Genomic DNA, 26,095 nt, shown 5'->3' with positions numbered 1-26,095 from the left:
TTCTCTCTGAGGGTGATAAATCTGTGGAATTCTCTGCCCAGAGAGCTGTGGAGGCTGAAATATATTTAAGGTTGAGATAGACAGATTTTTGAACGATAAGGGAGTGAAGGGTTATGGGGAGTGGGCAGGGAAGTGGAGCTGAGCCCAAGATCAGATTAGCCATGATCTTATTAAATGGCAGAGCAGGCTCGAGGTGCCAAATGGCCTACTCCTGCTCCTATTTCTTATGTTCTTATGTTCAAGACGCTCCTTAAAACATACCTCTTTGGCCACCTGCGCTAATTTCTACTTATGCGCTCGCTGTCAAATTTTAATCGTATAATACTCCTGTGAAGCTACTTGGGACGTTAAAGGCGCTATATAAATATAAGTTGTTGTTGTATGCTGCAGGGCTAATCAAACTGCGGCCGGAAGGCCACCTGTCACCTCCGAGCCCTGGCAATCCCGTTTTCATAGTTCAGAAACCCTGCTCCTCTTTACACTTATAATTCTTATTTGCCAATTTGCCCTGTTTGAATTGTGTAGGCCCGGGAGTTTAGGCAGGGTAGGGTAGGGCTGTATTTAGCACTGTTTCCTCCTTGGTGGATCAATCTGAAATCACAGCACCCAGATCCGTTAGCAGCAGCAACTAACGGGAAAGTGGTTTCAAACTGCACGGGGCACACAGAGTTCCATGGAACGTAAATATGTCACCCACAAAATAAAAGGGTTGACCCCCCCCGCCCCATTGTTTAGCTGGTAAATGTACTACATGATGTGGAACTGACCCGGAATTAATTCCCGACCTATAATGACCTGGTGTCAACCATGGCTCAGTGGGTTGCACTCTCGCTCGAATTAGAAGGTTGTGGGTTTTAGTCCCACTTCAGAGATTTGAGCACAAAATCTACGCTGACACGCCAGTGCAGTACTGAGGGAGTGCCGTACTGTCGGAGGTGCCAGTCTTTCCAATGAGATGATAAACCAAGGGCCCCGTCTGCCCTCTCAGGTGGACATAACAGATCCCATGGCACTATTTCGAAGAGCAGGGGAGTTCTTCCCGGCACATAAGCAAAATACTGTGGATGCTGGAAATCTGAAATAGAAACAGAAAATGTTGGAAATACTCAGCAGGTTAGGCAGCGTCTGTGGAGAGAGAAAGAGAGAGTTAACGATTCAGGTCAACGACCTTTCATCAGAACTCAATGGCAAAAGATCATTGAAACGTTAAGTCTGTTTCTTACTTTTACTTAGGGCTCTTACAGATCAATCTCAAACACAGCCCCAACTGTAATCCAGTCTTACACCGTCAGTCATGAAGGGGATAGCAGTGTGGCAAATGGAAATAACACAGAAAGAGTAGCTTTTCTAGGGCTGAAGCTATTGTTGAGGCAGGTTTAATAGAGCTTTACTCCATAATCTAACAGGCAATACCCAACACGAGAGAAATGGATAAAGAGCCCAGGTGCTAAAAACAGAAATGAGCTAACTCCCATGAATTGATAGCATTCACCATAAGGGACACAAAGATCCATTGGAAAAGTTATTTTTTAATTGCATAGAAACATGAGACGGAAGGAAAATTTTCACCCTATATTTTTAGAAAGCAATGACTGAATGTTTGTTAGAACAATCTCAATTCTTAAAGGCACCTGTACTTCCCACATATATTCCCGAATCTAAGTCACGTTATCAGCAGAAGACTCTGAATGGAAGCCACGTTTTCTCCATGGGGAGAGAGGAAGAGAGATTGGACTATATGCTCCGCTCACCTACACTAGTTGCCAGTTCAGAGCAGTGGTCTGAGAACAACCCATAGTCCCGTCCCAGTAGAGGAATAGAATTTGAGGACCTTCATGGGAGTGGGGATGGACAAAATACAACTCGTTCGCAAATGTGTTTTTTTTTTTAAATGAAATGTTACTTGGGGAGGGGTTTGCAGTCGCTATATTCTGTAAAGTTTGAGAAAATGGGAACATTTCTGTACTTTATTACATAGTTTAATTGCGAGTTATAATCGAAGCCACCTTTCCTTCACCAAGGTGAAAATGGGAGTCCTGCGATGAATTGTCTACCAGTCCAGGCTAGAGTGATTGATTGGGTATTGGTCAGCAGACAGGGTCTTTGCGCTAAGCAGGTCATTAAATTCACAACATTGTCAGGTCCTCAGAAAACAGATGACAGAGCTTGTACTTTTTGACAGAACTACTGCGGACTACTTAATCTATAAATAAATCTGACCAGTAGTTTTAACCAGCATGAGGTGGTATGTCGGAGTAGTTTTTTTTGCCTTTCGGGAGAGTCAGGAGAATGCAGGTGATCGTGACTGTTCATACTGCAATCCTAGGCATGCTAACCCTGACATAGCACGCATAAGGGGATGTTTCAGATAATAAGAGTCTTGAACTGCTTATGAAAGCAACATTTTTATTCTGAAAACAAGACAAAGGACTCAATTTTGCCCAGTGACTTGCGCCGCATTCTTTGGCCCAAGTTAAAAAATACAAGTTTCCCCAATCAGTTACGGTTTTTTTATGTTAGTTTTTTTTTGTGTCATAGGGGGCGTAACCTGCCACCCGCACCAATTCTGGCCATTTAAGCAAGTTTGGCCAGCTCCGATTTACTCCAATTCTTCTTAGGACGACATATGTGGCCTCTGTGGCCTTGGGTGAGTCAAGAAAATCAGCACAACAGATGCAGTTCCAGGGCCTGGACAGCAGCAGAGAGGTGAAAGAGAGAGTGGGAGAGCAGGGGGGGGGGGAAGAAGTCTTTCGGGCATAGTTAGGGGCGGGGACCGGGAGGGAGGAGGCCGTTCGGCCAGGGATCGGTGTGGTGACCAGGAGAGAGGCCATTTGGCCAGGGATAGGAGTGGGACTGGGAGAGAGGCCATTTGGCCAGGGATAGGAGCGGGGACCGATACCGGGAAGGGGGGGGGGGGAAAGAGATAGATTTTTGTCATTACACTTTAATAATTTAATGGAGGTAATTTGCTGCAATGTGTAATGTGCTTGTGCAGGTTGCTGTGAGCTGGCTGTATGTTTTACTTTCCAACCTCAGCCTGCATTGTGCCCCTGGTTACCGTGGGAACCTGATCTTTTTGGTGCAGATCTTGGGCTCCACCCCCATAACTAAACGACAGGCTAGGCGGCGCCAACATGAAGAATTCAAACAGGGAAACGTGGATGATTTTTTTTGGGTGTACTTGGGTCCCAAAAAACACAGACGTAACTCTTTAAGTATGCCAAAAAACAGCTTTGGGGAACATTGAGCCCAAAAAGTGTGAACTGTAACAAGTCGGTCCACATTATCTGATCCTAAGGTAATTGGTTTTGTTTCTGAGTGTCAGATGTATTAGTTCAAGTCTAAGTTAGGGTGTGCACACACCTGGCAGGGTAACACTCACCTTTAAAGCAAGTGATGAAATTTTTCACTTTTGTGTCATCAAGGAAGAGCTGCAAGAAAACACAGAACAGTGTTACTCCCACAAGCCGTGCCAACGTCGCTCCAAGTGCCCAGTTCATATTGCATCCTCTCCGTGTCGCGCCACATTGGAAGAGGATTCCCTCGGACCTCGAGATACTCAAAGAGGATAGTAAGAGGAGGGTTCCAAAACGCTTTACACCTCATGAAATCATTTTGAAGTGTAGTCGCTGTTGTAACGTAGGGAACCGCGGCAGCCAATTTTTGCACAGCAAGATCCCACAAAATAACCAGATTATCTGCTTTAGGTATTGGTTTAATGTCTCATAATATGTTGGAATATTTTAATTTGTGAGCTCAGTGGGGGAGGATGTTGGCGGGGGTGAGGTTATTGGCAGGGATGCCCTCACCCAGGAGGGTAGGAGCAGGTTTTAATGGCACCTGAAGTGGCCAGCTGGGATGGGTCAGAGGTAATGCCCCTAGCATCTGTCCAGCTAAGAAAGGGCAGTCTACAGAAATCTGACGAGGAAGCCAGGCACAGAGAGTGAGAACTCCCTACTTACGTGTAGTGCCAGTAAGTTTCTGAAAATCTGTTAGTCAGTAAAGTTTATTTAGCCTGCTAACAGGGTTACACCTTAGATTAAAATTCACTGTAAACATTATTCTGTTCATTCACATATTATATGTAAAAATAAATCAGCTCGACAGTCTGTCTCCCAGCAAATGGGAGAAAAGCACTCGAGCCTTGTGCATGATTACAGTATCCAGTTCCTGTAAGTTTCATTGTTACGACTCAATGGATCACTGGATAGTGGTAAGTCACGGTAAACTCCCAATCATAAAGGACATGGAGTCCATCATCATCATAGGCTGTCCCTCGGAATCGAGGAGGACTTACTTCCACTCCCTAAGTGAGTTCTTTGGTGACTGAACAGTCCGATACAAGAGCCGCAGACCCTGTCACAGGTGGGACAGACATTCGTCAAGGGAAGGGGTGGGTGGGGCTGGTTTGCCGCACGCTCCTTCAGCTGCCTGCGCTTGGCCTCTTCACGCTCTTTGCGTTGAGACTCGAAGAGCTCAATGCCCTCCTGGATGTACTTTCTCCACCTCGGGTGGTCTTCGGCCAGGGTCTCCCAGGTGTCAGTGGTGATGTCGCACTTTACCAGCGAGGCTTTGAGGGTGTCCTTATAACGTTTCCGCTGTCCTCCTTTGGCTCGTTTACCACGAAGGAGCTCCGCATAAAGCATTTGCTTAAGGAGTCTCGTATCTGGCATGCGAACTAGGTGACCTGCCCAGCAAAGCTGATCAAGTGTGGTCAGTGCTTCAATACTGGGGATGTTAGCCTGGTCGATGTTGGTCCGCCTGTCCTCCCAGGGGATTTGCAGGATCTTGCGGAGACATGGAGTCCACTTACAGCAAGACCAGCAACACCGTACCCGAGAGAATATCTGCAGCAGACCCAGAACTTGTAACAGGTACTAGTTTTCCTACAACAGTGACTACATTTCAAATGTACTTCATTGGATGTAAAGCACTTTGGGACGTTCTGAAGTTGTGAAAGGTGCTATATAAATGCAAGTCTTTCTTTTTTGACTTAATGCATGTCCTACTTCACCTTTGATGACTGACAGATAGGAGTTACTTCACTTGGTGTTGTACTGCAGTCCTGTGGGGATTGGGTTGACTATGACAATTTAGACTCTGTTGGTTAATAGTACTCTACAGCAATCCATAGTTATGATGTTGTGCATTATCATAGGTGTCATTGAATAAAGTAATGTTGGTTAAAGCATCCCTGTGTCTGACTTCATCTTTAATGACTGGCAAACGAGATTTCATTATAATTCAACCAGTGTTGTATTCTGATGCTGTTGTGATTGATTTGGTTTGGGTAATGATTGACATAATTTAGACTGGATTGTGTGTGACAGTCCAATAGGCAAGCTAATTTATGTACCTTGTAAACCTTAAGACATGGATGGTAGATATTTGAATTAATACAGATGGCATGTTGGTTTTTTCCTTGGATGCCCCTGCATAGTTCAATGAGCTGCCAACACTCACTGCCCATGGTCACACATGAAGAATTGGCCATTTGGATGAGTTACCGTACTCCGAGTGAATGCCTTCAGCAGAAAAGGGCAAGTAACATTCCAAACACATTCCCTTGCAGCGTGCTTCCACTGCCAGATCCAGAGTTTGTTCAGGCTCCCCACTCCAGGAATTCAAACATGCATTTAAAGGGGAAGTTTATTCTGTGGAATTGTCACACTATTTCATAATGTTATGAAGGGTGACACCTGTACATTTACTAAGGGCTACACGTTCCACCTGTTGACTAGGAATGGAAGGACCATTAGTCCAAATTAGCACCTTTTGTTGCCTCCTTGGTTTCTGTGTTTTCACAGAACCATACACAGAGGTATGCAGCGCGGAAGGAAGCCTTTCGGCCTATTCTGTCTGTGCCAGCTCTTTGCAAGCATGACCCACAAGGAATCCCATTGTCCCGCTCTCTCTCTCTCTCTCTCCATGTTCCTGTATAGGGGATACTGCAGGTTAGGGGCTGACATGGTGCACAATGCTTCTCCCTGGTGTGATGTTATAAGCAAGGAGTGATCCCCACAGCTCACCATCCTATCACTAGAATATAACTTCATAATATTTACACCAGGGCAGCTTAAAGTACATTCCCAGGCTGCCTCTAGGCTGCAGTTTTAAACAAATCTCCCTCGATAGTGTTGTGGTTAGGTGGTAATACAGTGGTGTACACTGCCCCTTTAAGGACTGGAAGCTGGTGTGCTGCAGTAACAATGTTCTGCTCCGGTCACCTTCTGTAGATATAGTACTGTAGCTCCCTCTCATGGCACAACATCAAAGCCACACTAATCCTGATCGTTATTCTGATGCAATACTTTCAATCATGTCCCAACTGTCCCTTCAGCACACAACTAGATCTCATCTAACGTCCAGTGGGGATGATGATCGGGAGCAGGAATGCTGACTGGGTTTGTCCTTTGTAGTGTTGGATGAGATCAGTTAACTCAGCAGACTGGGCTGCCACCATGCTTGTCCCTGGTCTGTCTGGCTCAATTGCTGTGTCAGCTGTGGCTCAGTGGGTAGTACTCTCGCCTCTGAGTCAGAAGGTTGCGGGTTCAAGACCCACTCCAGGGACTTGAGCACAAAAAATCTAAGTTGACATTCCAGTATGGTGTTGGCTCATCGATCGGATGAGACGTTAAACCGAGGCCCCGTCTACCCTCTCAAGTGGATGTAAAAGATCCCATGGCACTATTTCGAAGAAGGGCAGGGGAGTTATCCCGTGTCCTGGGGCCAATAGTTATCCCTCAATCAACGTAACAAAAAAAACAGATTATCTGGTCATTACCGCATTGCTGTTTGTGGGAGCCACATTACAACAGTGACTACACTCCAAAAGTACTTCATTGGCTGTAAAGCGCTTTGAGACATTCACTGGTCGTGAAGGGCGCTATAAAAAAATGCTTTCTTACTATGCTTTAATATTTGCATATAAATATTTACTATATATCGGTTTCTTCTGTTTAGCACCATAAAACCACAGACGTTCTCAGCAGAAGGGGGCCATTCACCCATAATATCCTTGTTGGCTCTTGGCTAGAGCAATCCAAAACTAACCCAGCTGTCCCGTTTTCTCCCTGCTTCAAACATTCGTCTCATTTTCCCCTTAAACGATGCAATGGTCTCAGCCTCTCAATCAGCCCCTGTGGAAAACCATTCCATGCTCCAACAGAATATTGTGGATAATTTTATATTGATGGTCATTTTCTTTGTGATCATTTTAAATTGATGACCACTCAATTTAAGCATTTATTTATAGTCACAGAATGTTTACATGTTATTTTCACACTGGCCAGCCATGGGGATCTTGTATCAACACTAGTGACAGCCCACTTGGTACCGTTCGTTCCCTTTTATTTAGATGAAGGAATTGAATGTAATATCTCCCAAGTTTGCAGATGACACTAAACTGGATGGCGGTGTGAGCTGTGAGGAGGACACTAAGAGGCTGCAGGGTGACTTGTACAGGTTAGGTGAGTGGGCAAATGCATGGCTGATGCAGCATAATGTGGATAAATGTGAGGTTATCCACTTTGGTGGCAAAAACATGAAGGCAGATTATCTGAATGATGAAAATTAGGAAAAGGGGAGGTGCAACGAGACTTGGGTGTCATGGTTCATCAGTCATTGAAAGTTGGCATGCAGGTACAGCAGGCGGTGAAGAAGGCAAATGGCATGTTAGCCTTCATAGCTAGGGGATTTGAGTATCGGAGCAGGGAGGTCTTACTACAGTTGTACAGGCCTTTGGTGAGGCCTTATCTGGAATACTGTGTTCAGTTTTGGTCTCCTAATCTGAGGAAGGACGTGCTTACTATTGAGGGAGTGCAGCGAAGGTTCACCAGACTATTCCCGGGATGGCGGGACTGACATACGAGAAGAGACTGGATCGACTGGGTCTGTATTCACTGGAGTTTAGAAGAATGAGAGGGGATCTCATAGAAACATATAAAATTCTGACAGGACTGGACAGGTTAGATGCAGGAAGAATGTTCCCGATGTTGGGGAAGTCCAGAACCAGGGGTCACAGTCTAAGGATAAGGGGTAGGCCATTTAGGACTGAGATGAGGAGAAACTTCTTCACTCAGAGAGTTGTTAACCTCTGGAATTCCCTACCGCAGAGAGTTGTTGATGCCAGTTCGTTAGATATATTCAAGAGGGAGTTAGATATGGCCCTGACAGCTAAAGGGATCAATGGGTATGGAGAGAAAGCAGGAAAGGGGTACTGAGGTGAATAATCAGCCATGAACTCATTGAATGGTGGTGCAGGCTCGAAAAGCCGAATGGCCTACTCCTGCACCTATTTTCTATGTTTCTATGTAACAGGTTTGTCACTTGTACCATCAACAAGATGCACTGTAGCAACTGGCCAAGGCTTCTTCAGCAGCACCTCTCAAAAGGACAAGGGCAGCAGGCGCATGGGAGCACCACCAAGTTCCCCTCCAAGTCACACACCATCCTGACTTGGAAATATATCGCTGTTGCTTCATCGTCGCTGGGTCAAAAATCTGGAACCCCCTCCATAACAGCACTGTAGGAGAACCTTCACCACACGGACTGCAGCGGTTCAAGGCAGCGGCTCACCACAACCTTCTCAAAGGCGAGTAGGGATGGACAATAAATGCTGGCCTTGCCAGCGACACCCATATCCCATGTACAAATGTTTTAAAACTGATGGAATGGGTACATCTGGCACAGGTTTTGCCCATTGCACCCGTCTATGTGCACATTTTGTCTTTGCTGCACACCCCAAATGAAATTTTTGAGGGGGAATGGTGGATAGGAACTACAAAAATGGCGGGCAGGAAAAGAGCAACTGGTGCCTTGAAACTGCCCCAGATCACTGGAGCCATCAGCACAATGTGCAGCAGCAGTAAAGAGAGCAGGCAGAATCAGCATCTGCACAGTCAGAGGATCACAGCACAGGCAGGTGTCTCTGAGTTTGCACAGAGTGAGGGACAAGGCATCGTATGAATAGAAAGTCATCCAGATATTGGAGAGGGTGCAGAGAAAGGCAACTCAACTGACAGCTGGTATTAGGCACCCAGGTTAGAGGGGAGGTTGCAGATGCTGAGCATGCTTACAGGGGTTGGGGGTAATATATTAGCATGGATAGAGGATTGACTAACAGACAACAGAGTCGGGATAAATGGTTAATTCTCGGGTTGGCAACTAGTAACTAGTGGGGTGCCGCAGGGATCAGTGCTGGGATGCTAACTATTTACAATCTATATTAACGACTTGGAAGAAGGGACTGAGTGTAACGTAGCCAAGTTTGCTAACGATACAAAGATGGGAGGGAGGAAAAGCAATGAGTGAGGAGGACACAAAAAATCTGCAAAAAGACATAGACAGGCTAAGTGAGTGGGCAAACATTTGGCAGATGGAGTATAATGTTGGAAAGTGAGGGGTCAGGCACTTTGGCAGAAAAAAAAAATCAAAGATCAAGTTATTATTTAAATGGAGAAAGATTGCAAAGTGCCGCAGTACAGCGGGATCTGGGGGTACTTGTGCATGAAACACAAAAGGATAGTATGCAGGTACAGCAAGTGATCAGAAACATAGAAAAATAGAAAATAGGTGCAGGAGTAGGCCATTCGCCCATCGAGCCTGCACCACCATTCAATAAGATCATGGCTGATCATTCACCTCAGTATTCCTTTCCTGCTTTCTCTCCATACCCCTTGATCCCTTTAGCCGAAAGGGCCATATCTAATTCCCTCTTGAATATATCCAATGAGCTGGCATCAACAACTCTCTGCGGCAGGGAATACCACAGGTTAACAACTCTCTGAGTGAAGAAGTTTCTCCTCATCTCAGTCCTAAATGGCCTACACCTTATCTTAAGACTGTGTCCCCTGGTTCTGGACTTCCCCAACATCGGTAACAATCTAGCCGCATCTAACCTGTCCCGTCCCGTCAGAATCGTATATGTTTCTATGAGATCCCCTCTCATCCTTCTAAACTCATGTATAAAGGCCCAGTTGATCCAGTCTCTCCTCATATGTCAGTCCAGCCATCCCTGGAATCAGTCTGGTGAACCTTCGTTGCACGCCCTCAATAGCAAGAACGTCCTTCCTCAGATTAGGAGACCAAAACTGAACACAATATTCCAAGTGAGGCCTCACCAAGGCCCTGTACAACTGCAGTAAGACCTCCCTGCCCCTATACTCAAATCCTCTAGCTATGAAGGCCAACATGCCATTTGCCTTCTTCACCGCCTACTGTGCCTGCATGCCAACTTTCAATGACTGATGAACCATGATACCCAGGTCTCGTTGCACCTCCCCTTTTCCTAATCTGCCGCCATTCAGATAATATTCTGCCTTCGTGTTTTTTCCACCAAAGTGGCTAACCTCACATTTATCCACATTACACTGCATCTGCCATGCATTTGCCCACTCACCTAACCTGTCCAAATCACCTTGCAGCCTCTTAGCATCCTCCTCACAGCTCACACCTGTTTTTGTGCCGTAAATCTTATGTAATCTGGCCAGTCTCAGTGTCTAGGAAATCTCTCTCTCATACCCTTATGCCATATTATCCTTCAGGTACTCCCTCTTGAATTTTCGAATCGATCCCCAACTACCTCCCCAGGCAGTCGGTTCACACATTCAACATCCTCTGACTTTTCACCCTCCCTCATTTAGGTTAAAGTCATCTGCAAACTTGGAGATATTACACTCAATTCCTTCATCCAAATCATTAATGTATATTGTAAAGAGCTGGGGTCCCAGCACTGAGCCCTGCGGCACCCCACTAGTCACTGCCTCCCATTCTGAAAAAGACCCGTTTATCCCGACTCTCTGCTTCCTGTCTGCCAACCAATTCTCTATCCACGTCAGTACATTACCCCCAATACCATGTGCTTTGATTTTGCACACCAATCTCTTGTGTGGGACCTTGTCAAAGGCCTTTTGAAAGTCCAAATACACCACATCCACTGGTTCTCCCTTGTCCACTCTGCTAGTTATATCATCAAAAAATTCCAGAAGATTTGTCAAGCATGATTTCCCTTTCATAAATCCATGCTGACTTGGACCGATCCTGTCACTGCTTTCCAAATGTGCTGCTATTTCATCCTTAATATATAAGGTATTGATGATGCCATTCCTGGAATAATTCATGCAGTTTTGGTTTCCATATTTACAAAAGGATATACTTGCTTTGGAGGCAGTTCAGAGAAGGTTCACTAGGTTGATTCCGGGGATGAGGGGGGTTGACTTATGAGGAAAGGTTGAGTAGGTTGGGCCTCTATTCATTGGAATTCAGAAGAATGAGAGGTGAACTTATCGAGCCGTATAAGATTATGAGGGGGCTTGACAAGGTGGATGCAGAGAGGAGGTTTCCACTGATGTGTTAGACTCAAACTAGAGGGCACGATCTTAGAATAAGGTGCCGCCCATTTAAAACAGAGATGAGGAGAAATTTATTCACTCAGAGGGTTGTGAATCTGTGAAATTCGCTGCCTGAGAGCTGTGGAAGCTGGGACATTGAATAAATTTAAGACAATAATAGACTGTTTCTTAATCGATAAGGGATTAAGGGGTTATGGGGAGCGGGCGGGTAAGTGGAGCTGAGTCCATGATCAGATCAGCCACGATCTTATCGAATGGCAGAGCAGGCTCGAGGGGCCGTATGGCCTACTCCTGTTTCTAGTTCTTATGTTCTTATTACATTAAAGAGAAGGCTCAGAGGTGATCTCATCAATGTAGTCAAGATGCTAAAGGCTGTAAACGAGGTAAAGATCAATAAGTTTAACATAGTCAGAGTCTACAAGAATCCTTAAACCTAGATGAGAGAGGGTGAAAAGACAGAGGATGGTGAATGTGTGAACTGACTGCCTGGGGAGGTAGTTGGGGATCGATCCGAAAATTCAAGAGGGAGTACCTGAAGGATAATATGGTAGAAGGGTACGAGAGAGAGATTTCCTAAACACTGAGACTGGCCAGATTACATCGGATATACGGCACAGAAACAGGCCATTCGGCCTAACCCGTCCATGCCAACGTTTATGTTCCACTCGAGCCTCCTCCAGTCTTTCCTCATCTAAATCTATCAGCGTAACCCTCTATTCCTTTCTCCCTCAAATGTTTATCTAGCCTCCCCTTAAATGTATCTATACTTCAACCACTCCCTCTGGTAATGAGTTCCACATTCTCACCACCCTTTGGGTAAAGATGTTTGGATAACTACCTTTTCAGTCCGATACATTTTTATGGAATATATTCAGTGGGTAGCACTATCACCACTGAATCAGAAGGTGGTGGGTTTAAATCCCACTCCAGAGACCTGAACACATAATACAGGCTGACACGCCAGTGCAGTACTGAGAGAGTGCTGCACTGTCGGAAATGCCGTCTTTCAGATGAAACATTAAACCAAGGTACCGTCTTCCCTCTCAGATGGATGTAAAAGATCCCATGGTACTGTTAGAAGAAGAGCAGGGAAGTTCTCCCCACCTAGTGTACCTAACAATATTTATCCGTCAACCAACATCACTGAAACAGTTTATCTGGTCATGACCACAATGCTGTTTGTGGGAGCTTGCTGTGTGCAAATTGGCTGTCGCGTTTCCCACATTTGTGCGTTCAAATTTCATCTTGGCCAGTTGTGAAACTGAATTCAATAAATCTGACTGACACTAGAAAAAAATGACCAAGAAAGTTATCGGCAAAAATGGCAACTGGTTCACTAATCTCCTTCAAGGAAGGGAGCCTACCTAGTCAGCCCAACGTGTGTCTGTGGTTGAAAAGAAAGAAGGACTTGCATTTATGCCGTGCCTGCCACAACCTCAGGACTTCCCGAAGTGCTTCACACATAATGAAGTACTTTTTGAAGTGTAGTCGCTGTTGTAACATAGGAAACATTTAACTCCAAGCAGTTGACTCTTAACTGCCCTTGAAGTAGCCTAGTAAGCCAAAAACACTGAGTCCTAAATCCCCCTGTTCGTCTATCCCACCACGTTCTGAATGAAAGGAAGCAGCGGGTACATGTTAAGGGCAAGCAAATATTGACAGAACAACCAAGGTCTGAGCTGTTCCTAATCTACATTCACTGGATTCAGATACCCAATGCAAATTGGTTATATCCCCAGATGGCTGTAATTAGACAGCAGGCCTGTTCAGTCAGTGGAAGAGACCTCCAAAAGGAGCGAGATGTGGCAGCCGTGCCTTCAGCTGTCTGGGCCCTGGAATTCCCTCCCTAAACCTCTCTGCCTCTTTTGAGACGCTCCTTAAAATCTATCTCTTTGGCCAAACTGTCCTAACCCCTCCTTATGTGCTTGGTGTCAAATTTTGTTTGATAATCGCTCCTGTGAAGCTCCTTGGGACGTCTTACTATGTTAAAGGAGCTGTATAAATGCAAGTTACAATTGCTGTGGATAAGATCTGTAAACTGAGGGACAGTGGCAATTGAACTTTAGTACAGACAAATAGTAAGGTAATGCAGGTTGGGTATAATACATGCACAATGGTTAGCATAGAACTTACTAAAGATGAAGTAGAATGTGTTCTGTGATTATAGTAGAATTAGCATTTAACATCTCAAAGTGCTGTGGAGCAGAAAATGAGCAAAATACTGGACCACATTGCAAAATCAGTTGGAGGAAGCCATGCTCAAACTGTACAGTGCTCTGTCAGTCTGACCTCGGGTAGTGTGCCCAGGTTTGGTCACCAAGAGGGCTTAGATCCATGAGGGGTAGCTTTTTAAAAACAAAAAATTACGGGCTAATCTATTTTACATAAGAAATAGGAGCAGGAGTAGGCCATCTGGTCCCTCGAGCCTGCTCTGCCATTCAATAAGATCATAGCTGATCTGATCCTGGCCTCGACTCCACTTCCCATAACCCTCGACTCCCTTATCTTTCAAAAATCTGTCTATCTCCAACTTAAATATGTTCAATGACCCAACCTCCACTGCTCTCTGGGGCAGAGAATTCCACAGATTCACGACCCTCAGAGAAGAAATTCCTCCTCATTTTGATCATCATTGGACATTTACAGCTGTGGGGCACAGTGAAGCCTCTGATGAGCAGGGCAGGAATCATTGGGCTACCAGAAAACAGGTCGCCCAGCCCAAACGGTTCAGGGCCAGGAGGGGCAGCTGAGGGTGGGGAGACCGGAAGGGAGACAGCCAGGAAGGTTGCGTGGAAGTCCTGGAGGAGGGAAGCTTCTTGAGCCCAGTCCTGTCTCTTTGGGTTTTATAAAATGGAAAGCCAAGGGTGGCAGGGGGGAAATGTGAGGGGAGAATATTCAGTATTGTTAAGGGAGCATCAAGTTAAGCCAGCCTCGTGTGCCTGCTCGATGTGTTACTGAAGTGGACAATTAACTGGGAAACTCCTTTCACAGTGGCAACTACCGGCAAAAAGGTGACACCGGAGGTTTGAATGAAGGTCCCCGACTGTTGGGAGATGAAATTAAAAACAAACCGGATGAAGGCAACTGCTACTTGTTGGGCTCACCAAGGCAACAGCTGCGTCAGCAGAGGTCCTGTCGCTGAAGGAAAGTCCATTAACAATTAGCTGCGAGAGCAGAGCAATGTTAATTCTGTTAACGTGATTGTGTAACTTCCAGATAGAAGCATGCTACAACAAAGAGCCACTATTGCAAAGGAGTGTGAAACATGTGGGTCAATTAGTTCTCTCATCCAAGAGGAGAGATTAAAAAGCACTCCCAAGTTCCCAGATGGCTGATCAACTGCACTAATGTATGTGCTGGGCGATAAGGTGTTAGAACAGAGAGTCGGGATAAATGGTTCATTCTCTGGTTGGCAACCAGTAACTAGTGGGGTGCCACAGGGATCAGTGCTGGGACCCCAACTATTTACAATCTATATTAACTGTAATATATGTATGCTTGTATTTACTCTGTACAGCCACCAGAGGGCTCATCCCCTGGAGTTTCATGGGATCCCATAATCCCTTGGGAGCACAGGTATTTAAAGAGGCTTCACAGGTTGGAGAGGCACTCTGGAGACCTGCAATAAAAGACTACGGTCGCACTTTACTTTGAGCTCAGTGTTCAGTCTGACTCTTTCTCCATACACAACATTAACGACTTGGAAGAAGGGACCGAGTGTAACGTAGCCAAGTTTGCTGACGATACAAAAGTGGGAGGAAAAGCAATGTGTGAGGAGAAAACAGAAAATTTGCAAAAGGACATAGACAGGCTAAGTGAGTGGGCACAAATTTGGCAGATAGAGTATAATGTTGGAAAGTATGAGTTCATGCACTTGGCAGAAAAAAATCAAAGAGCAAGTTATTATTTAAATAGAGAAAGATTGTAAAGTGCTGCAGTACAGCGGGACCTGGGGGTACTTGTGCATGAAACACAAAAGGATATTATGCAGGTACAGCAAGTGATCAGGAAGGCCAATGGAATCTTGGCCTTTATTGCAAATGGGATGGAGTATAAAAGCAGGGAAGTCTTGCTACAGCTATACAGGGTATTGGTGAGGCCACATCTGGAATATTGCATGCAGTTTTGGTTTCCATATTTACGAAAAGATATACTTGCTTTGGAGGCAGTTCAGAGAAGGTTCACTAGGTTGATTCCAGAGATGAGGGGGTTGACCTATGAGGAAAGGTTGAGTAGGTTGGGCATCTACTCATTGGAATTCAGAAAATTGAGAGGTGATCTTATCAAAACATATAAGATTATGAGGGGGCTTGACAAGGTGGATGCAGAGAGAATGTTTCCACTGATGGGGGAGACTAGAACTAGGGTGGATAATCTTAGAATAAGGGGCTGCCCATTTAAAACTGAGATGAGGAGAAATTTATTTTCTCAGAGGGTTGTAAATCTGTGGAATTCACAATCTCAGAGAGCTGTGGAAGCTGGGACATTGAATAAATTTAAGACAGAGATAGACAGTTTCTTAAACAATAAGCGAATAAGGGGTTATCGGAGCGGGCAGAGAAGTGGAGCTGAGTCCATGATCGGATCAGCCAAGATCGTATAAAATGGCGGAGCAGGCTCGAGGAACCGTATGGCCTACTCCTGCTCCTATTTCTTATGTTCTTATGAGAGGTACAAGGCCTGACAGGTTAAGCTGCCAGAAGAGAAACAGTAATTGCAAGTTAAATAATATTCGGTTATTATAACATACCGAATCTCATAATTATAGATACTGGGAATATAAAGATTATGGTGTCAGAAACTCTAGTCCCTATTAATGTGTCGTTGTAGAATGACATAGAATTTACAGCACAGAAACAGGAATATCCCTGCCAGTCGAGCCTTCTCCCACCCCTCTTCATCTCACCATATCAGCATATTTTCTATTCCTTTCTCACTCATGTACTCTTTCTGCCCGTGCACACAGCAAGTGCAAGGCAGACCTAATCGCTGTAAATAAATATGCTCGTTTTATTGCACCTCCAAATGTACAAATGATATGTCTTAATCATTTTCTTTCTGAAGGTTCGTTCCAAGGAATGCAAGTTCCCAATTCCAGTGTCCTTTGGAGAGGGGAGGAAATCCCACAATAGGACATTTCAGCGCTGTCTCACAGAATGGGTTCAAAGCAAGGCAGACAGAGGCCGATCACACAGCCATTGGCGGGGCCAGAAAGGAGCACTGAATGCACCATGTGGGAAAACCTCAGCACAAGGTCTGCAGCAGCTCAAGGAGAAGGCCCCACTGCCACCTTCTCAGGGGAAAGTGAAAGAGGACAATAAATGTGACTTTGCCAGCGTCGCCCATTGTCCGAAGACATGTGACCTTGAGCTTCTCTTCCTTTGCAGGGCAAGCTCTGCCAGGAAACGTTTGAGCCCATTCTGCTCATGCAGTGGCCACTGCTTGGGGCAATGTGTAGAGGGATCATCTGGGCCTATCTGCAAACCTTGGCATTTGCTTTCACAAACACTGTAGGACATAAATGCTTTGGCACATGCTACTTTGGCACATGTGTTGAGGGTTCTGCCTAAAAGACGACACCTCCGACAGCGTACCTTTCCCTCGGTACTGCACACAAATGTCAGCTTAGATTGTGTGCTCAAGTCTCTGGACTTGAACACATGGCCTTCTGACTCAGAGGCGAGAGCTTTCCCTATTATTGCTGATTTTATTGCTTTTTTCCCCATTGTGAACAGGATTAAAATTACATGGTTACAAGAAATGGTTTTGTCTTATACAGGTAATCGCAACCAAGAAACCTCTCTCTCGTTGAAAAGTCTTGCTCAACAGCCTTTCAATATTCAACCATCAAACACAAATCAGTTTATCATTTGGAACAGAATCATAGAAACTTAAGCACGGAAGGAGGCCATTTCGGCCCGTGTTGTCCATGCCAGCCAACAAAGAGCTATCCAGCCCAATCCCACTTTCAAGCTCTTGGTCCATAGCCCTGTAGGTTACATCACTTTAAGTGCATATCCAAGTACTTTTTAAATGTGTTGAGGGTTCCTGCCTCTACCACCCTTTCAGGCAGTGAGTTCCAGGCCCCCGCCACCCTCTGGGTGAAAACATTTCCCCTCAAGTCTCCTCTAAACCTACTTCTAATTACTTTAAATCTATTACCCCTAGTTATTGATCCCTCTGCTAAGGGAAATAGGTCCTTCCTATCCGCTCTATCTAGGCCTCTCATAATTTTATACACCTCAATAAGATCTCCACTCAGCCTCCACTGTTCCAAAAAAACCAAAACCAGCCTATCCAATCTTTCCTCATAGCTAAAATTTACCAGTCCAGGCAACATCCTCGTAAATCTTCTCTGTACCTTCTCTTTCCTGCAATGTGGTGACCAGAACTGCACACAGTACGCCAGCTGTAGTCTAACTAGTGTTTGAATACATTTCACGAAGGAAGACACAAATAACCTTCCGGAAATACAAGGGGACCGAGGGTCCAGTGAGAAGGAGGAACTGAAGGAAATCCTTATTAGGCGGGAAATTGTGTTAGGGAAATTGATGGGATTGAAGGCCAATAAATCCCCAGCGCCTGATAGTCTGCATCCCAGAGTACTTAAGGAAGTGGCCATAGAAATAGTGGATACATTGGTGATCATTTTCCAACAGTCTATTAACTCTGGATCAGTTCCTATGGACTGGAGGGTAGCTAATGTAACACCATTTTTTAAAAAGGAGGGAGAGAGAAAAAGGGCAATTATAGACTGGTTAGCCTGACATCAGTAGTGGGGAAAATGTTGGAATCAATTATTAAAGATGAAATAGCAGCGCATTTGGAAAGCAGTGACAGGATCGGTCCAAGTCAGCATGGATTTATGAAAGGGAAATCATGCTTGACAAATCTTCTGGATGTAACTAGTAGAGTGGACAAGGGAGAACCAGTGGATGTGGTGTATTTGGACTTTCAAAAAGCTTTTTACAAGGTCCCACATAAGAGATTGGTGTGCAAAAATAAAGCACATGGTATTGGGGGTAATGTACTGATGTGGATAGAGAACTGGTTAGCAGACAGGAAGCAGAGAGTCGGGATTAACGGGTCCTTTTCAGAATGGCTGGCAGTGAATAGTGGGATGCCGCAGGGCTCAGTGCTGGGTCCCCAGCTATTTAATATACATTAATGATTTAGATGAAGGAATTGAGTGTAATATCTCCAAGTTTATAAATTACACTAAGTTAGGTGGCGGTGTGAGCTGTGAGGATGCTGCTAAGAGGCTGTAGGGTGACTTGGACAAGTTAGGTGAGTGGGCAAATGCATGGCAGATGCAGTATAATGTGGTTATCCACTTCGGTGGCAAAAATACAAAGGCAGAATATTATCTGAATGGCAGCAGATTAGGAAAAGGGGAGGTGCAACGAAACCTGGGTGTCATGGTACATCAGTCATTGAAAGTTGGCATGCAGGTACAGCAGGCAGTGAAGAAGGCAAATGGTATGTTGGCCTTCATAGCTCGGGGATTTGAGTATAGGAGCAGGGAGGTCTTACTGCAGTTGTACAGGGCCTTGGTGAGACCTCACCTGGAATATTGTGTTCAGTTTTGGTCTTCTAATCGAAGGAAGGACGTTCTTGCTATTGAGGAAGTGCAGCGAAGGTTCAACAGACTGATTCCCAGGATGGCAGAACTGACATATGAGAAGAGACTGGATCGACTGGGCCTGTATTCACTGGAGTTTAGAAGGATGAGAGGGGATCTCATAGAAACACATAAAATTCTGACGGGACTGGACAGGTTAGATTTAGGAAGAACGTTCCCGATGTTGGGGAAGTCCAGAACCAAGGGACACAGTCTAAGGATAAGAGGTAAGCCATTTACGACTGAGATGAGGAGAAACTTCTTCACTCAGAGTTATTAACCTATGGAATTCTCTACCGCAGAGAGTTGTTGAGGCCCGTTCATTGGATATATTCAAGAGGGAGTTAGATATGGCCCTTACGGCTAAAGGGATCAAGGGGTATGGAGAGAAAGCAGGAAAGGGGTACTGAGGTGAATGATCAGCCATGATCTTATTGAATGGTGGTGCAGGCTCGAAGGGCTGAATGGCCTACTCCTGCACCTATTTTCTATGTTTCTAAGTTTCCTGTATCCAGGGTCTAGATGCTTAAAATATACTCACAACATCTGTGTCAGTCCTGAGAGCATCTACTTAATTTGTCCAAATTGCTTCAAGTCTACAATACACCAGTCACCTAGCTGCACAGGCTTGGTAGCAGCAAATTGAGCACGTCCCAAGCACAATAGCTTCCTTCACATCCATTCTTAATGATTTCTCGGTGGGAATCATCACGGCTCAAGGGAGACATCAAAAATGGGTCACAACCTGGCGGTTAGAACTATTTGAGGAGGGACTGGGATTCTTCTGACTCAAAAGGAGACAAATGAGAAGGGACCTTATACAAAATATTTAAACTGTATATATCTGGTAAATCTAAATGCTTCTATATTGTTTACAATGTCACAGGGTTTATATTAATATTTCATGGGTCCAAGAATGTCTATTCCCATGTACCAGCTCCTGGGATTTATATTGACATTTACCTGGGCCTTGGATGTTCAACATTAATATTTACCAGATATCTGAGATTTTTAGACTAATAACATGCACTTTGTCTTTGATTATTTTAATTACTATTTAACCAGTTCCTAAGTGTTTGCATTAATATTTACTGAGCCCTTGACATTTTTATCAATATTTACTGGGTTCCGATGAATCATGTTAATATTTGTATCAGTATTTACTCAGTCCCAGGATTTACAATACGAGGTGGTCCCTGGATGTTTATGTTAATATTTATCAAGGACCTGGTGGCTTGTATCACTATTAACATTTGTGCTTACATTAAGTTGTCTCTGGGGTTATATTAATAGTTATCCTATTTCTGGGTATTTATGTTAATATCTACACAGTTTTTGGGGTTTAATATTGATATTAACCCAGTCTCTGAGCGTTTCTTCTCATATTTACCCAATCTCTTGGAGATTGTGTTCATATTTGCACAGTGTCCTGGTACAGCCTCAAAATTCTAAATTGTTTCATTCAAAATATTGGATAATACATTTTCTTTGCACTAAATTCCCACTTTGCAGCATTATATAAGGTTTTTTATTTCAAATTATTGGATAAGTCATTTACTTCGTGCAAAAAATTATTTTGAACATTAGAGTGTATTTATATTTTCCCAATATCTGCATTTTTGTATTGATATTTGCCCAACCCCCAGCGGTTTATGGGGATATTTCGCTCGCGGTTTATGGTGATATTTGCCCAACCACCAGCGGTTTATGGGAATATTTCGCTCGCGGTTTATGGTGATATTTGCCCACCGGTTTATGATGATATTTGTCCGGCGGTTTATGGTGATATTTCCCCGGTGGTTTATAGTGATATTTCCCCAGCGGTTTATGGTGATATTTCCCCGGTGGTTTATAGTTATATTTCCCCAGCGGTTTATGGTGATATTTCCCCCGCAGTTTATGGTGATATTTCCCCGGCGGTTTATGGTGATATTTCCCTCGCGGTTTATGGTGATATTTCCCTCGCGGTTTATGGTGATATTTCCCTCGTCCCCGGTGGTTTATGGTGATATTTCCCTCGTCCCCGGTGGTTTATGGTGATATTTCCCTCGTCCCCGGTGGTTTATGGTGATATTTCCCTCGCGGTTTATGGTGATATTTGTCCGGCGGTTTATGGTGATATTTCCCTCGCAGTTTATGGTGATATTTCCCTCGTCCCCGGTGGTTTATTGTGATATTTCCCTCGTTCCCGGTGGTTTATGGTGATATTTCCCTCGCGGTTTATTGGGTTATTTGCCTGGTCCTTAGTGGTTTATGGTGATATTTCCATAAGGATTTATGGTGATATTTCCATAAGGATTTATGGTGATATTGTCCCGCCGGTTTATGCTGAAATTTGCCAGTCCCCGGGAGTTTACTGTCACTCCAGGTGTTTGTTGTAACACGGTGACTACAGGTGTTCGCACTCACTTCGGGTGTTTGCACTCATTCCGGGTGTAGTGACTCCGGGTGTTTGCACTCACTCCGGGTGTAGTGACTCCGGGTGTTTGCACTCACTCCGGGTGTAGTGACTCCGGGTGTTTGCAGTGACACGGGGGGGGGGGGGGGTGGACACTCCGGATGCAGTGACATGGGCAACACACACTCTGGGTGCAGTGACTCCGGGTGTTTACACTGATTCCGGGTGTTTACACTGACTCCGGGTGCAGTGACTCTGGGTGTTTACACTGACTCTGGGCGCAGTGACTCCGGGTGTTTACACTGACTCCGGGTGCAGTGACTCCGGGTGTTTACACTGATCCAGGTATTTACACTGACTCCGGGTGTTTACACTGACTCTCGGTGCAGCGACTCCGGGTGTTTACACTGACTCCGGGTGCAGTGACTCCTGGGGTTTACACTGACTCCAGGTATTTACACAGACTCCAGGTATTTACACAGACTCCAGGTATTTACACAGACTCCAGGTATTTACACAGACTCCAGGTATTTACACAGACTCCAGGTATTTACACAGACTCCAGGTATTTACACAGACTCCAGGTATTTACACAGACTCCAGGTATTTACACAGACTCCAGGTATTTACACTGACTCCAGGTATTTACACTGACTCCGGCTGCAGTGACTCCGGGTGTTTACACTGACTCTGGGTGCAGCGACTCCGGGTGCTTACACCGACTCCGGGTGCAGTGACTCCGGGGCGATGTTTACACTGACTCTGGGTGCAGTGACTCCGGGTGTTTACACTGACTCCGGGTGTTTACACTGACTCCGGGTGTTTACACTGACTCCGGGTGTAGTAACTCTGGGTGTTTACACTGACTCCGGGTGCAATGACTCCGGGTGTTTACACTGACTCCGGGTGTAGTGACTCCGGGTGTTTACACTGACTCCGGGTGCAGTGACTCCGGGTGTTTACACTGACTCCGGGTGCAGTGACTCCGGGTGTTTACACTGACTCTGGGTGTAGTGACTCCGGGTGTTTACACTGACTCCGGGGGCAGTGACTCCGGGCGTTTACACTGACTCCAGGTATTTACACTGACTCCGGGTGCAGTGACTCCGGGTGTTTACACTGACTCCGGGTGTAGTGACTCCGGGTGTTTACACTGACTCCGGGTGCAGTGACTACGGGTGTTTACACTGACTCTGGGTGCAGTGGCTCTGGGTGTTTACACTGACTCTGGGTGCAGTGACTCCGGGTATTTACACTGACTCTGGGTGCAGTGACTCCGGGTGTTTACACTGACTCTGGGTGTAGTGACTCCGGGTGTTTACACTGACTCCGTGTGCAGTGACTACGGCTGTTTACGCTGACTCTGGGTGCAGTGGCTCTGGGTGTTTACACTGACTCTGGGTGCAGTGACTCCGGGTGTTTACACTGACTCTGGGTGCAGTGACTCCGGGTGTTTACACTGACTCTGGGTGCAGTGACTCCGGGTGTTTACACTGACTCTGGGTGCAGTGACTCCGGGTGTTTACACTGACTCTGGGTGCAGTGACTCCGGGTGTTTACACTGAAACTGGGTGCAGTGACTCCGGGTGTTTACACTGAAACTGGGTGCAGTGACTCCGGGTGTTTACACTGAAACTGGGTGCAGTGACTCCGGGTGTTTACACTGAAACTGGGTGCAGTGACTCCGGGTGTTTACACTGAAACTGGGTGCAGTGACTCCGGGTGTTTACACTGACTCGGGGTGCAGTGACTCCGGGTGTTTACACTGACTCCGGGTGCAATGACTCCGGATGTTTACAATGACTCCGGGTGTAGTGACTCCGGGTGTTGTGACTCTGGGTGTTTACACTGTCTCTGGGTGTTTACACTGACTCTGGGTGCAGTGACTCCGGGTGTTTACACTGACTCTGGGTGCAGTGACTCCGGGTGTTTACACTGACTCCAGGTGCAATGACTCCGGGTGTTTACACTGACTCCGGGTGCAATGACTCCGGGTGTTTACACTGACCCTGGGTGCACTGACTACGTGTGTTTACACTGACTCTGGGTGCACTGACTCCAGGTGTTTACACTGACTCTGGGTGTAGTGACTCCGGGTGCAGTGACTCCAGGTGTTTGCACTGACTCTGGGTGTTTGCACTGACTCTGGGTGCAGTGACTCCGGGTGTTTACACTGATTCTGGGTGCAGTGACTCCGGGTGTTTACACACACTCCGGGTGTAGTGACTCCGGGTGTTTACACTGACGCTGGGTGCACGGACTCTGGGTGTTTACACTGACTCTGGGTGTAGTGACTCCAGGTGTTTACACTGACTCTGGATGTACTGACTCCGGGTGCACTGACTCCGGGTCTCTGGGTGCACTGACTCTGGGTGCAGTGACTCCAGGTGCAGTGACTCCGGGTGTTTACACTGAAACTGGGTGCAGTGACTCCGGGTGTTTACACTGAAACTGGGTGCAGTGACTCCGAGTGTTTACACTGACTCTGGGTGCAGTGACTCCGGGTGTTTACACTGAAACTGGGTGCAGTGACTCCGAGTGTTTACACTGACTCTGGGTGCAGTGACTCCGAGTGTTTACACTGACTCTGGGTACAATGACTCCGAGTGTTTACACTGACTCGGGGTACAGTGACTCCGAGTGTTTACACTGACTCTGGGTGCAGTGACTCCGAGTGTTTACACTGACTCTGGGTGCAGCGACTCCGGGTGTTTACACCGACTCCGGGTGTTTACACTGACTCTGGGTGTAGTGACTCCGGGTGTTTACACCGACTCCGGGTGCAGTGACTCCGGGTGCAGTGACTCCGGGTGCAGTGACTCCGGGGCGGTGTTTACACTGACTCTGGGTGCAGTGACTCCGGGTGTTTACACTGACTCCAGGTGTTTACACTAACTCCGGGTGTTTACACTGACTCCGGGTGTTTACACTGACTCCGGGTGTTTACACTGACTCCGGGTGTTTACACTGACTCCGGGTGCAGTGACTCCGGGGCGATGTTTACACTGACTCTGGGTGCAGTGACTCCAGGTGTTTACACTGACTCCGGGTGTAGTGACTCCGGGTGTTTACACTGACTCCGGGTGTAGTGACTCCAGGTGCAATGACTCCGGGTGTTTACACTGACTCCGGGTGCAATGACTCCGGGTGTTTACACTGACTCCGGGTGCAATGACTCCGGGTGCAATGACTCCGGGTGTTTACACTGACTCTGGGTGTTTACACTGACCCTGGGTGCACTGACTACGGGAGTTTACACTGACTCTGGGTGCACTGACTCCAGGTGTTTACACTGACTCTGGGTGTAGTGACTCCGGGTGCAGTGACTCCAGGGGTTTACACTGACTCTGGGTGCACTGACTCCGGGTGTTTACACTGACTCTGAGTGCAGTGACTCCGGGTGTTTACACACACTCCGGGTGTAGTGACTCCGGGTGTTTACACTGACGCTGGGTGCACGGACTCTGGGTGTTTACACTGACTCTGGGTGTAGTGACTCCAGGTGTTTACACTGACTCTGGGTGCACTGACTCCGGGTCTCTGGGTGCACTGACTCTGGGTGCAGTGACTCCAGGTGTAGTGACTCCGGGTGTTTACACTGACTCTGGGTATAGTGACTCCGGGTGTTTACACACACTCTGGGTGCAGTGACTCCGGGTGTTTACACTGAAACTGGGTGCAGTGACTCCGGGTGTTTACACAGGGTGTTTGCACTGACTCTGGGTGCACTAACTCCGGGTGTTTACACTGACTCCGGGTGTTTACACTGACTCCGGGTGCACTGACTCCGGGTGTTTACACTGGGTGTTTACACTGACTCCGGGTGTTTACACTGGGTGTTTACACTGACTCCGGGTGTTTACCTGGCCCTGATGGTCGATGTAGTAGAAGTACTCGCGGACTCTGGGCTCCGGACTCTGGCCCTGGACGTAGCTCCGGCTCCGGGAGAAGCTCCGGGACAAAGTGCCGGGACTGGCGGCCAAGAAGCGGCGGCCGAAGAGGAGGAGACAGGTCAGCGACATCCCGCGGGCTCGGTGCGGCGGCCGCTACCAGGCCCGAGCCCGGCAACCTTTAACCTTCCCGCGCCTGTTGCCATGGCTCCGTGGAGCCAGTGTGCGTCGGTAAATGCGCTCCGGCTGGAATACCAGAGCCGCCCCGGGTGTTCCGCCAAAAATTCAACCCCGCCCCCAACATGCAGAGCCGGAAATACATCACACCCAGCCGGGCAGGATAGGTCACTCATCCTCACTGGTGCTCCGCTGTCCCTAGGTGGCTATTGCAGAGAAGAAATGCGCATTTAATTTGACATTTTTCTTTAAGGCAATCTGTGTGTGGAGTTTGGAAAACGTGGGTATGATTCTTAATGAATACTTCCAGTCTGTTTTCACAAAAGAGAGGGATAATGTAGACATTGCAATCCGGGAGGAGGAGTGTGAAATATTAGATGAGATAAACATAGTGAGAGAAGAAGTATTAAGGAGCTGAGCAGCTTTGAAAGTGGATAAATCCCCAGGCCCGGATGAAATATATCCCAGGCTGTTAAGAGAAGCAAAAGAGGAAATAGCAGAGGCTCTGACTATCATTTTCCAATCCTCTCTGGCTACAGATGTGGTACCAGAGGACTGGAGGACTGCTAATGTACTTTTGTTTAAAAAGAGAGAAAGGGATAGACCGAGTAATTACAGGCCAGGCGGCCTAACTTCAGTGGTGGGAAAATGATTGGAA

The 26,095-nt window shown here is 46.4% G+C and overlaps 2 protein-coding genes across 2 annotated transcripts in view; one reads left to right on the top strand and one right to left on the bottom strand.

Annotated features, from left to right (window-relative positions):
- Window positions 1-25,492, bottom strand: part of c5h8orf82 (chromosome 5 C8orf82 homolog) — a 29,351-nt gene extending 3,859 nt beyond the window's left edge. The window contains exons 1-2 of the mRNA XM_070881798.1: window positions 25,234-25,492; window positions 3,383-3,431 (exon numbers count right to left, since the gene is read on the bottom strand). Of these exons, the coding sequence (XP_070737899.1) occupies window positions 3,383-3,431; window positions 25,234-25,392 (208 nt within the window). The 5' untranslated portion in view covers window positions 25,393-25,492. The remainder of the gene's footprint in view (window positions 1-3,382; window positions 3,432-25,233) is intronic.
- Window positions 25,493-25,660: 168 nt separating this feature from the next.
- The window catches only part of arhgap39 (Rho GTPase activating protein 39), a 618,982-nt gene continuing 618,547 nt past the window's right edge, over window positions 25,661-26,095 (top strand). The window contains exon 1 of the mRNA XM_070881793.1: window positions 25,661-25,717. The gene's annotated coding sequence lies outside the window, so the exon portion shown is untranslated. The remainder of the gene's footprint in view (window positions 25,718-26,095) is intronic.

The sequence above is a fragment of the Pristiophorus japonicus genome, chromosome 5 (genome assembly GCF_044704955.1).
Source record: "Pristiophorus japonicus isolate sPriJap1 chromosome 5, sPriJap1.hap1, whole genome shotgun sequence".
NCBI lineage: Eukaryota > Metazoa > Chordata > Chondrichthyes > Pristiophoridae > Pristiophorus > Pristiophorus japonicus.
Note: the sequence above shows the minus strand (reverse complement) of the source record. Positions and strands in the feature narration are given on the sequence as shown.